This window comes from Ptychodera flava, chromosome 13 (assembly GCF_041260155.1).
Source record: "Ptychodera flava strain L36383 chromosome 13, AS_Pfla_20210202, whole genome shotgun sequence".
Lineage (NCBI taxonomy): Eukaryota > Metazoa > Hemichordata > Enteropneusta > Ptychoderidae > Ptychodera > Ptychodera flava.
In genome coordinates, this window is record NC_091940.1 from 127,785 (window position 1) to 141,479 (window position 13,695).

Sequence of the window (13,695 nt, forward strand, 5' to 3'; positions counted from 1 at the left end):
GTGTGCACCTACTGTAGGCCCAAGACATTTACCCCCACCCCACCCACCAATTATAACCTAACCACAGGCACAAGTGGCTGTGATGCCACAGGCTAGGGGGCATGGTGAGATGACCATGTGCCACTATGGGAGTGTAGATGTCAAGCAGTGTCCGTTCATAATTCCTTTATTACATTCTTAGGGTTTGTATTTGTGCTAATGAACTGTATGCAAAGCATCTGGTCAAGTACATGACCATAATTCCGGCGTCCACTTCAGGCACCAGGGATCTGAAGCTCTCCATCAGTGAACAAGAAAGTGAGTCTGTAATAGAGTTCTCTGTACTGTTGATATTAGCATAAACATGGAAATTCTCCCACTGCCTCATAAAGATGCTTCTGGCAGGTTGGATGATGTCAAGCATTTGGTTGAGTATTTTTCCAGATATATATAAGTTTAATCGTCAAAGTTGGAATAGCACATGGCAGCAACACCAGCAGTGCCCCAAAATTGAATAAGTAATGAGACCCAAATAGAACAGCAATGAGTATAGGGTACTTCTTCCATTTGATTAAGGCTGTCAACTTGGCAAGGTTATGAGTTGTGCATGTTGATGGTCTTACCAGGTGGCAAAGAGTTAGCAAGCTTTAAGGTTGATTTGTGTTGTTTGTTGTAGAGCTGTGAGCGTCATTCGGTTGATGGTCGCTCCCTGGAAAGGGCTGGAAGAGCTCTTGTGTGGAGAGGTTTTGGTGTTGCTGGGCATAGTGGTCAGTTGTATTACACACAGAGCATTCATGTAATGTAGTCTCCCATTTTCGCATGGAGTCTTGAACGAGTCATGGTTGAAGGATTGGCATACCTGTGGTTGGTCAGACTGCTGCTTGAGTGCAGGGTTTTCCAAGTAGAATGTGTTGCTGGTGAGGCTTGAGTGTTTTGGGTACTCCGTCTTAACATTGCCATGTTGACAGCAGGTAAAACATGATGCAGGCAGGAGGTGTTGGTCTTGTTGGAAATGCAGGAAGTCTAATTCTGGGTCGGGCTTGCTCCAGTTGATTTGGTGCAGGTAATAACCGGCAGCGTTCAGGCAAAAGGCGATATCATAGCCTTACCAGACATCTGACTTGTAGATTGCAGCTTTGGAGGTGACAAATCATGGTAGTTTAGCCAAGGGATCACTATGTGTGGGTGGTAGAAAGCCTGGTATGCGAGGAAGATATGGAAGCACTGTGACCAGGTCTCAAAGACGTTGACAGTTTTGTGTTTTAGCTGGATGGTAAACATAGCTAGCAAGGATTTTCTGGGTCGAAGGCTATTTGTGTCTTTGCAGCCTGTGATGTGTTATTAGCAGCTAGCTCATCAGGGTGTAAGTCACCCGATTCAATGAACTTATCAAGGTTAGCCAAGGCATTGAGTGTTGACTGTTCAATGTATGGGAGACGGTCAGCTGGGGCTGCGCCCACAGGTGTTTTGCCTGTTGGCCCGACCCTTGGGGCGGGGGCTATGTAATTCCGTTGGGGCCGGGTGGCTTGGTCGACTGGTACATTGGTGCAGCCATATTTGCTGCTTTGTTGTTATGAGAGGTACTGCCAACGGCAACTGGATCATGGATGTGCTGTATGCAGCCATCGGTGGCTATGTCCATTGGGTAACTGTAAAGAAGGGTGTTTATGTTGTCCTCCAGTTGGATGACGAGGCTGAGCGATAGCCAAGTTCGAAGTTGTGGCAATTGTCACCGGACCTATGATGGTGATTGAAGCCAGCGACATTGCCCCAACATTTGTACTTGTCGGCTGGACTTGATGGTCAAGTGTCAAGAGAGGTATCAAGTTGAGGATGTCAGCAAGTGTCAAACACAGTTTCAGGTATTTAGGAGTATCTCAAACTATACACTCCGAGTTCCAAAACCGAGTCGGACTTGCAAGTCCGAGTACTCCGACTTGCATACTCCGAGTAACACTGCTTACTCGGACTTGTATACTCCGAGTACATGGCCTACTCACACTTGAATACGCCGAGTAATACGTGTTCCTATAAATGCATATTTTGCCATGCCGGACAAGAAACGATCTGTCGAAAAAAAGTATTTTATTACTCACAGAGTTTACGGCTAGCGCGGATCGATATGTCGAAAATCTGCTCTTGTGAAAAAAAAAACAAACAAAATTTTTCATTTTCACGATGTCTTGTAATCTGTTGCGCAATGTATATTTAGCCGTGGACGGTCCCTCCACAAGAAGGGACCGTGATTTTACCCTCAGAAGAAAGCTACTGCCACGGCCAGCGGCAAAGTTTTTGAAAGGTGACTTAGACGTAACATTTGCAGTAAAAACCAATAAATTTCAGGCAAGTCCAGTCAGTTAATACTCAGTTCGATATCGCACAATGTGTCCACTGAAATCAATGCATGACATCACAGGTCAAGTCGGGTCATTATTTACGACCAAGCGGTCACTCGCACTCGGTTCATACCATACACAAGCGCACTGTGCTCATTTTATTTTGAAAAATTATCAGTTTAATTATTTTATCAAGACATAAATATGCCTAAAATGCTTTGGCAAGTCTATCGTGGCCTCGCCACGCCAGCAAACCACGGCCATAACGTCACAGGTCGACAGGTCATTCAATTATGGCATCCGTGTTCTAATAACTTGCCGCGCTGCATCGCGGTGATCTTGAAACATTTTTGTGCCAATTCAAGTCATGTATCAAATCAGGATCTGATCCGGTAATGAAACGAAAAGACAAGACAAACTCATAATTTGCGTGACGGTAGCTACACTCGACGATGAAGTGAGTTTTATGGTGTGAACTTCAGCATGGCAAGAGGTGGAATTGTGACATTGGCGATACAGATGAGTGATTGGATGATGACTCATTGGATGTGATGCAAAAAGATTAGAGCAATGAATGGAGGAAGGAAGCAGGTATTACGTGTAGATTGGGTAGCGTCTAGGGTAAAAATAGTCAGTGATAAGGCATATAAATGTGTGGTGGCCTGCATGGACCAGTGGTCTTAACACCATTTTCTGACTTTAACCATGATTATAGCAAGGCCATTTATAAATCACCCATTAATGAGATTGGTAGAGATTTGGTCACATAACACAGGAAAAAGAGATACATATGATTAAATTCTTTTCCACTCAATCCAATCATATTGCCCACGAGGGACATATTTTGCTAAGTGCACATTGTCAATGATTAAGAAGCAGATAAAATTCAGTTCAAATCCTAATTACAGAAATTCATTACATTTGCAAACGAGCTGATAAAAATCAGTATGTCATGCTCATATAATTTTTCAGCATTGTACCATGACAAATTTACTTCATCTGTAATGGTAATGCTTGATATATTGCACATCATTCAAAAACTTGTTAATATGCGGACGAACTTGCCCACCCAAATGTATCAGATATTTCTGTAAAGTCATTTATATAATCACGAACATAACAAATTTTGTGTTCTAATTTATCAGATACTGCTTGTAAGCACAAATTACTAAATATGCAATTTGCATTCTCCATAATACTGGTAGTTAAAACTCACAAATGAAGTACAGCATTTCCAAAACTTGACAAATTCAGTTGATTCTAGACAGCCAAAAGTTCAACTTGTGTGATTGTCATTACTTTTTGTTAGTTACATGGCAGATGACAGGCAATTACCTACCTGTATTGCTAGGCCTTGTTGATCATGGCAAAACCACTTGATGAAAGAAATGACTTACCTGTCCCTATTTGCAGTCTTTTGCCCATCCTCCGTGCTCTTAAATTTGTTGCTGTTTCTGTTTCAGTCATAGCTGTAATTGCACCATCTGATAATGTAGGGCTCAACAACCTTCGAGTACTGGGAGACATCTGCAACACAAACAACACATCTAATGCATCAGGCAAAGGAAAAGAAGCAAGTACACCACCATGCATACATATACCTTTTGTCTATGTGAAGACAAAAGCTACATGGCCAAAACAGCAATTACTCATTGGGTCAAGAAGCCTTACACAGTGGACAACATGCCATTTGAACTACCATAAGAATGGTATGCTATTTTTAGTGGCCAATACACCTCTACTCAAATGTCTCACACAAAATAAAGAGAAAAGTAATAACATGTCATCTACAACTATATAAGGGGTGGACCATTTGATATCCTGGAGGGGGGCTTGGAAGATTGGGGGAAAAAAAAGATGCCAGGTGGAGTTGCTCGAAAAAAAAAATCTGGCTTCCAGTGGCTGATGGAAAAACAATTATGGACCATTGCGACTCGGAAAAAAAAAATCTTGGCAATTGTTCGATGCACACTGCAGCATCAATAAAAATCAAGCAGTAGCTCTGGAGTTTTATAAAGCATAAACCATTTCAAGCTTGAGGAACAATAACTTAGAATTTATTAAACGAGGAACTGAAATAAATACAAAAACAAAAACACTGAAAAATTGTCAAAAATTACAGCTACTATCACTGTAGCTTTCAGCAACTGAAAACAAGAACTCGTCTGGAACAAAACCAATAAATATTTGTCAAAAAATAAAGCAAAACACCAAAACTTTAATAAAGTCTCAAGGACACTGTGCTCTGGGAGTATCGATGGGTTCTTTGTCTTCACCAGATGTGGCTGATATCACATTCCATCAAACGGAAATGAAAATAATACGTGAATACAATTCGAAAATATTACTCTGGCTTAGATTCAGAGACGATATTTTCATGATCTTTATAGGAACAGAAAACGAACTGAACGAATTCACATCAGAATCAACAAAATGCACCCTACTTTCAAATTTTAGTTTGAAAGCTCGACACATGAGATAACATACCTCGATCTTGTGGTATACAAACGTCAACGACATAACAGTGAGAAAATACTGGACATAAGAACGCACACGAAAACCACAGATACGTTTCAATTCCTACATAGAACATCATGCCATCCAAAATCTACCTTTAAAGGCCTGATCAAAGGCGAAACACTAAAGTACATCAGAACTTGCAACAATGAGAATGACTTTAGTGCTAAAGTCAATTCATTCAATGCAAGATTAGTTGAACGTGGCTACAAACAGGATGAAATCTCTAGAATTACATCACAAACAAAGTTCGCAACCAGAATTACGCAATTACAACACCAGCGAACAAAAAACAGAACAAAAAACACACTTGTGTTCACAACAAGATATAGCCCATACATAAAGACACAAGCTATCAAACTTACTAAGCTCTGTGTGAAAACTGGGATCACATAGAAAAGGACGAAACATTAAGGAATTTATTTCCTAAACAACCGATCATCGCTTACAAAAGAAATACGAACATCAGCGACACACTGATTAAGGCTAAAGTCCATTGCATTAGAAACAAGTCAATGAACGAACGAACACATTACGATCCAAACGTAAGCATTCTGGCTTCACTGCTAGAAGCACAGGAGATCAACAATATCGACATGACATAAAACAAAAAAGATATTCACATATCTTAGGCGACTGAGGAAGAGACCGCTCTGGTTTCGAAACGTGGGGATAAAAAAAGAGTCACCGCTGTCAAGGACACATCTGACTACGCCCATGTCTCGCCATGGCTTATTTTAACATTAACGACTCGCTTGTTAATTTCCACACTAACAGCCAAAACACAACTCAGACACTGAACACACCAAAGCACATACAAGACGAGATGGCTGATGTGTGAAGCCACTTTCCCTTTATTACACGACAATGACATATTTTTTTCACGCACAAGTAAATGCCATAAATGTAAATGATTTTTCAAATATATGTAGGATACCATCAACTCTTCTGATGACACCAGTGATGTTCTCAGAAAAGTTTTCACTGTAAGTTTGTTAATGCTTAATGTAGAACTCAGTAATCAGGTTGTTTGATTTGTATTTTCAGTGTGTTTGTTACCCATGGTATAAATAAGATCTATAAACTGATATTTTTGTAAAGTGAATCAAAAATGTACATGTATTTACATATCTTTATTTAGTTTCTTGAATATAGTCTGTGTGCGATAGAACAGCATCTTGTTACTGGGTGTGAAAAACCAAGCAAACAAACATTGCACCGAAATTTGGTAAAAAAAACATATATCTCGAAGCAGGAAAGTGAAAAAAAAAGTTGCCAGCATATGCCCTGTAGAAAATAAATAATTCATGGTGAAGCAGGAGGGAAAAAAAATAATGGCTCTCCACCAATCTTCCAAGCCCCCCCCCCCAGGATATCAAATGGTCCACCCCTAATATAAAACTTTCAGGTGAATTCTGAATTTTTTTAATGAAAAAAGCAGGAAACATTTTCAAATACAAATGTGCAGATTGCATTAGACTTTCAACATATTGTATGATTGATTACTTTGAATTTAAAGTCACATTCAAATGAATCAGACAAGCAGTTCAACAGAGGATTTTTGATAAAGATGGGGGATTAACTAACCCCGGAAAGCTGCAAATATTCAAATTTTATAATGGTTTGAATTTAATCTAAATGATGTTGCTCATATAATGCAAGATTCAAAATGTGAATACCAAAGGAACGGAAATGTCATACAAGTAGGTTAAGGCATGGGCATCAAACGTTATCATGAATATGCTTTAGGGCTTATGAATATTTATAAAACAACACTGTGCATATGTGAGATAACAACAGGAAAGCTTCATCACATCACAAAGGAGGTTCACGACCAGAACACCAGCAAGCAAACGAATTGTCAAAGCACTCACTAAGTGTTCACAACAAAATATAGCCTATATGCACTGTTTCAAAACTTGGAACATACAGAAAAGGATGAAACATTTACGAATTTATTCCCCAAACAACCAATCATCGCCTACAAAAGAAATCAAAACATCAGTGATACACTGATAAAGGCCAAAGTCCATGGCATAAGAAACAAGGCGACAAACGTTAACGAACAGAGTCGGACACAAAATGATAACAACATTAAGTATTCTAGAGATCAAGAGATCAAGAACATAGATACAATACAAAAATTAAGAAAGAGATATATCATAGAGGTCAGTTGGTACCTCTATGTTCATGTTTATATAAGCGACTGAGGAACGAACCAGTTACTAAACGTGGGGTCAAAAGGTCAAGGTGGTCTGAGACATACTTCCACGTCCCGCCATGGTTTTAATATTAAATTAACAACCCATTTGTTGATTTTCACACCAACTGCCTTACCCAATACAGACACAAAACACGGTAAAGTACATATAAGACAAGTGGAATGATGTGTGAAGCCAGTTTCCAATTATTAAAAATAGTGACAACATCACTGTTCGCTCCCATATAGTTATCAAAACAAGTCAACAATTGTATGAAACATGGACATACATATACAGACAGACTGACATACACAGACTGGCACAGAGTGATGACATTGACCCCAAGTGTGCCTTGGCCCATGGAGAGTGATAAAGATATAACAAACAGGTGAATGTAATGATAAAATAGTTAAGTATAGGCCTATACAGGCACTGAGAGTGAATATGTTACAGCAATTTGATTAGTTTCTTTTCCTTTTCTACTTCTGTGATAATCTTTAAGAAAATCAATCTGCAAGGCAGTTTATGTATTGACAAATATGTTGTCTTTTACAAGCACACAGTAAACTGTTCTAATATTTGACATAGACTGAAATACATATCATGCAACCAATGTTTACACTTCGCCCATACACCAGATACATGGAGAAATTTCAACATACAATCATCAACTCAGAAACCCTACAGGGAAAAGTAAACATTGTTTTCTTCAAGAACAGCTGGTGCACCCACATCTGGAACAACTTACCAATTATACAAGGGATAAAGTTAAACTGTGGTGAACTTGACTATTCCTTTCAAATCCTTCCCTAACTTGACATCTTAAACTAAAATACACTGCATGGTTAATTGTGCACAAAAATACATCGGGGTGGACCATTTGATAAGGGATGGTGTCTGGAAGATCGATGAGGTACATTATCTTTTTTATCCAATCCATTGTACATTCTTTTTCCCCACTCTCCCACCTTTTCTTTTTGTCAAACCTTCTCTGGCTGAATTTTTTATTGGCATTTGTTTGGAATTTTTTCAAAATCTGCCAGGATTTTTTTACCGCATTTCAACACCAAATACAGTTTACCATATCAAATGCTTACTAAATCGCCACATTATATGCTCTTAGTTCCAGTATAAAATTACCCAAAAATTCCTTAAAAATACAAAATGACAGATATCCCAGTAAAACTAAAAGTTTCGCAAAGTTGCCCCAAAAATTCAAAATTCCGGATTTCAACTTAATTTCAATATATCTTATTAACAAAAACCCTAAGGACTGGTTAACTAAATATCAAAGCAATCAGACCGGTAAATTTTGAGAAACAAATTTTTTGACCAAAAATGAGAAAAATTGCCCCCCCCCCCAAATACAAAATTGCAGATTTCATCCTAATTTTAAATATATCTAATTAACATAAACCCTAGGAACCTGTACACTAGATATCAAAGCTACCAGATCAGAAGTTTTAGGAGAAAACTTTTTTGACCAAAAAAGGCAAAAAATGCCCCGAAAAAAAAAAAAAAATTGCCAGTTTCAACATACCTTCAATACATTATATTGAGATTAATCTTACATACCTGTATACCAAATACATGTATCAAAGCTATCAAATCAGTAGTTTTTGGATTAAAAAGTTTTTTATCAAAAATTGGGAAAATTGCCCCAAAATTACAAATATGACAATATCAATACAATTTGTACAAGCATGACTGAGGTCATTCTGAGGAATAGGAATATTAAGTTTCATAGCAATCAGACGAGCGATTTCAGAGAACAAGATTTTTTGACTAAAAACGGAAAAAATACCCTAAAAATACAAACATGCGAATTTCATCCCAATTTTTGCACACATAATTTAGAATACCTAAAGAAATCTGCATACCAAGTTTCAACCAAATCTGACCAATGCTTACTGAGTTTTAGCCATTTGCAGGATTTTTCCTTTTTTCCCCCTCATTTGCATATTTTTGGCACTGACATGTTAATTTGAACAAATTCACATCTCCACCCCTAGGTGCACCTGTACACCAAATACTAAGACAGTGGGTGCTACGGTTCAGGAGTTTTTGATGTGGACGGACTAACAGACATACATACATACTTACATACATACACACAGACGCCATTTTGCCACCTTATACGAATACCTCTAATTTGCATATATACATATGCATATATGGGAGCGTAAAAATTGTTTCGGTAATACTGTGAGTAGGCAACGGGGTCATGACCTTTTGGATGGCTTGTGAGATGGCCCGATTGCGTACACAGCTACCAAATTTCTTTCGAAAATTTCAACTTGTAGAGCACCCTATTTATCAGAAATTTTGCTATCCTCAAACTTAGGCTTAAAATATCTTTACAACCATACCTATAACATGTATGATTTGGTAACGTTTCCTTAAAAAAATTACTGAAATTCAAACAAGAATTGATTTTTTCCTACAAATCGTACATATTTGGCAGAAATATTGAGTGATTAACTCCAAAATTTCCTTGGTAAAGTATATTAGTCGATTGACTTGAGTCTACTCTAATATCATTTGCTGAAAAAAATAAAGTTTACATGTAAACGTTGTTTACATGATGAAATATGCCGATACATAATATAATCGATTTTGGCAGGTAAATGTCAGTATAAAAATCACATGACACCTTTTATGCAAATTTAAATGACATAAACTGAAAGAGCTATCAAAACTACATACGTGTACCAAATTTCATCAAAATATGACCATTAGTTATTGAGAAAATAATTTCTGCCAGAAATTCGGTCTGGACCCCTGCCTTAACTCACTTGTGCAGAGAAAACAAGTTTAACATGCATACAACAATAGACGGGAGATAACCACTAATTAACCAGTGATCCACTGTTAACCACAGAGTTGGAAGTCAACTCTTTGTTTTATCATACATTTTTATTATACAAATCATATATACCACTGTAATATTCAAAATTTCTTAATCAGGAACTTCCCCTATAAAAACTGGATTATCATAAATCTACATGCAAATGTAAAAGCCACACTACTGATTGGACGTGGCGTGTTTAGTCCCAGAATCCCATAATTTTGCCATGTTTCAGGCATTCATTGTCATGGAATCTAATGCTTATGATGTCTGTGAATATACAGCAACTAACTTTGAGTCAAAAATAAACTGAAAAAAATGTTCCATTTCTTGTCAGAAAACGCATATGTTTCAAAATGTGTTCCCTGTAAAACCATTTGACCTCTCTTTGCATATGTCATGTAAGTGCCCATCATGATTATTCAAGCTTATCATACAGTCAAAGTGACATTATGAGAATTCAAAAACTGCAAATGGAAGCCTCATCAGTAATCCCCCTATTGTGAGCCCACGGTCCCGTAACTTCCCATTTAATTTTGATTATAACTGGCATATCACACCTTTGGATTTTCCATTTTAGTCGCTACCTGTTGACTTGATGACCGTTCACTCTTCTTCTCCTTCTTATCAAATTTTTCTTCATGAATGACCAGTTCTTGTTTGCCATCTTCCTTTATTTCAATGCATGCCTTGGAGAAGTCTATGAATGCTGGAAGGCCAAGTTTTCGAGTTGCCTCCCTCTCATTTGCAAGACTTGAATAAAATGCTGACTGTTCTTTGGCAGCTTTTCCCTTCTGTTGGCAAATGTGACAAAACAAATTGCTGAAAAGTCCATTGCTGTCTCCTTGAATCCTTGACAACAAACATTATTCCTCATTATATTCATATTGTATAACGCTGATTTTCTCTGAAGGTAAACTGTGCCTTGAAAATGACAGACCTAAACAGCTCAAACTTTCCTCAAGCAAACTTTCAACCATTTTTTTCAAAATCAAGAATCAAAATCTCGAGTCACTGTGCAAATTTTGGTACTAGAGAAACAAACTAGTTGGTTTCTGACCAAAAACAGGGCTGATGGGTTCTGGGGGGATTAAACATGTGTGTGAAAATTTACTTTGTGAACATGGGGCCCAAACACTGGTCAATTTTTATGTTATTTTGCCTCCAACATATTGCCACACAAATAATGAGTATATGTGTCCACAGAGCATGAATCATGCTTCTAGGTCATGCAGATTATTTAAATGAACTTTGCCATGCTGTAAACCAAAATAAGGATCAAACACTTATAGGTTCAATTTGATAAATCAAAATAAGTACTCGTATATTTCACTTTAAATGTGATATTTTGACACTAATTTCAAAGAAGAATACTGGAAATACCTAAGCGGTAATACTTAAAAGAGGTTAAAACACAGCAGATTCTTGAAACGATCATAAATTTGCCATTTTGTAAAAACTACAGGTGAACAAAAATCCCCCTGCAACAACAATTTTGTTATCATTAATGGGATGTGGAATCCAGATGTATTTCGATATGTTATGATTAGATGTATTTTAGATGTATTTACAACATAACTACATGTATGCAATTCATCTAAATTTGACCTCGGCCACTGTCCATATGCCACACACATGCATGCCATGCAAACAAACCTCTCATGAACATTTGTAAATCAGCTCCTGCTCTGTAACTTATTTCATATTACCCTGTTATTTCTTTCACAGTTTATGTATCCCGTGTAATCAACAATTGCAGCAAATCTCATCAAATTTTGTGCAGCTGTTCTCAATGTATATGTTTTTTTTCTAAAATCATTAATTACCATCATAAAATATGTTAGACACATATAAACTGAAATCTAGTAAGTCTGGGCCATTCTTAAACAGAATCTATGCATTCAGTTTAATTGAAATCCAATATGCCAATCTTAAGATATTGTTTACACACACACACACACACACACACACACACACACAAATACAAACACAAATATTGGTACTTCATGTGATGAGGTGTGTTAACATGTGAGCTAAAAGCAAGTACATTTTGGGACAATCATCATATCCCTGGTATGTTGATGAAGGCTAAACAAGGTTGCCAGTATAGATGTATTATTTTAGAACATATCAAAACAAGTATAGTGTTTGTGTAAAAAAATGGGGTGGGCATTTTTTGTGGCCAACGCCCAAACTAGACAGGCTGTAATTTATGTAATCTAATCTGGAACAGGAGATCAATGACTTATAAATTCACTCAAAACAGTCATCATTTGAATTTCTTCTAGTTAACTTACAGCTCTTATCCGTTTCAGGCACTTGTCTAGCCACTGTCTAATAGTCATTTTAGCAACTTCTTCTTCAATGTTGTATTCCAGTTCCTCCCTTGCCATTAGCTCATCTAACTGAAGACTCTTTCGAATGTCAACAGAGCGATACGACAGCATGCTACACAAGTAATGAATATGCAAATAAAAGAATTAGTAAAATTTGTGACTCATAATACTATCATGGCATTAGTTTGTTCAGATGATGAACAAATCGTTGTCAATGACACAGTCTAAGCATGATATGGTTTAAGTGAATTAATTTTACTGAGAAGCATTACATTTAAAGGGCCAGTAATGCTAACTTTTGAAGACTTTGTTCACTATTTTTGTTGTTTATGTCAACCATAATTTCTTGCTCTCCTCCCAAAAGCACGTACATTGATATATCAGTCGTACAGAATTCAACTCAACTCTGCATGTGTAAACTGCATCGTTTTTGTTGGTAAGTTTACATCTACCTGTACACCAAATACTGAGACAGTAGCTTTGGCGGTATGGGAGCCTTTGTGTGTGACGGACATACATCCGCACATACCCACAAATATACAGACATACAGACATGCAAATCAGATGCAAATGAACTGATTCAGCTTATACGATAACCTCACATTGGTACACCAAATGTGGGCTAAAAAGGATGCAGTTATACAGTTTTTAGTCCCCCGGAATGAAGTCCAGGGGGCTTGGGTCATGTCCGTCCGTTCGTCCATCCGTTCTCGCAAATATCTCAGACATTTTGACAAAATGTCAGGTGAACTCTGTGACCTTTGACCTCAAATATACATATTTGTCCATAACTCAGTAACCACAAGTCCTACACCCTTCATATGTGGTATGATGGGACACCTTATGATGCCACATTATTAATTATGCACATATCTAACTTTGAGCGAGCCAATAGAGCTAGAGGTCTGATTTTTGGTATATAGGGATAACATAGCAATACAATTTTTTTTTTAAATGTCATGTGACCTCAATGACCTTTGACATCACTATGTCATTATCAATGACTTGTTCAACAGAGAATGGTTACTGAGTTATGGACAAATATGTATATTTGAGGTCAAAGGTCATTGAGGTTAATATCCATATCTCATTTCAAAGGTTGGATTTAATTGGCATAAAATTATGTAGGAAAACTGTTGTTCTGTCAAAAATGTTGAAAATAAGCCATATTTGCACCCCTCTTTTGAAGTCACAGAGCAGTCTTTTTGGTTAATCTCACTTTTGACACCTCTTTGACACTCAAAGAATCTAAAAATGCATTTACACTAGCAGTCACGCATTCTTGTCAAACTTTCCTGAAAAACAGCAAAAAATGACTTTCCCCCTTCAAACATTTATTAAAAACTAGTGGACCTCTACCATAGTTAATACACTAAGGACCCCCTAACTTCTTCTTATTTGGTCAGTTTTTCAGACGTTTCAACAGGCTATAACTCTGCAATGCCTTTGACCCCAAATGTCTAGTTTTTTTATTAGTC

At 37.4% G+C, this 13,695-nt stretch overlaps 1 protein-coding gene across 2 annotated transcripts in view; it reads right to left on the minus strand.

Moving 5' to 3' along the window:
• The window catches only part of LOC139148629 (sodium leak channel NALCN-like), a 548,532-nt gene that overhangs the window by 14,273 nt on the left and 520,564 nt on the right, over window positions 1-13,695 (minus strand). The window contains exons 36-39 of one of the 2 annotated variants that reach the window (XM_070720115.1): window positions 12,179-12,329; window positions 10,442-10,675; window positions 3,713-3,842; window positions 2,549-2,699 (exon numbers count right to left, since the gene is read on the minus strand). In XM_070720115.1, the coding sequence (XP_070576216.1) occupies window positions 2,623-2,699; window positions 3,713-3,842; window positions 10,442-10,675; window positions 12,179-12,329 (592 nt within the window). In that variant the 3' untranslated portion in view covers window positions 2,549-2,622. Of the gene's footprint in view, window positions 1-2,548; window positions 2,700-3,712; window positions 3,843-10,441; window positions 10,676-12,178; window positions 12,330-13,695 lie in introns of those variants that run through there. The other variant, XM_070720114.1, reaches the window with a different exon arrangement.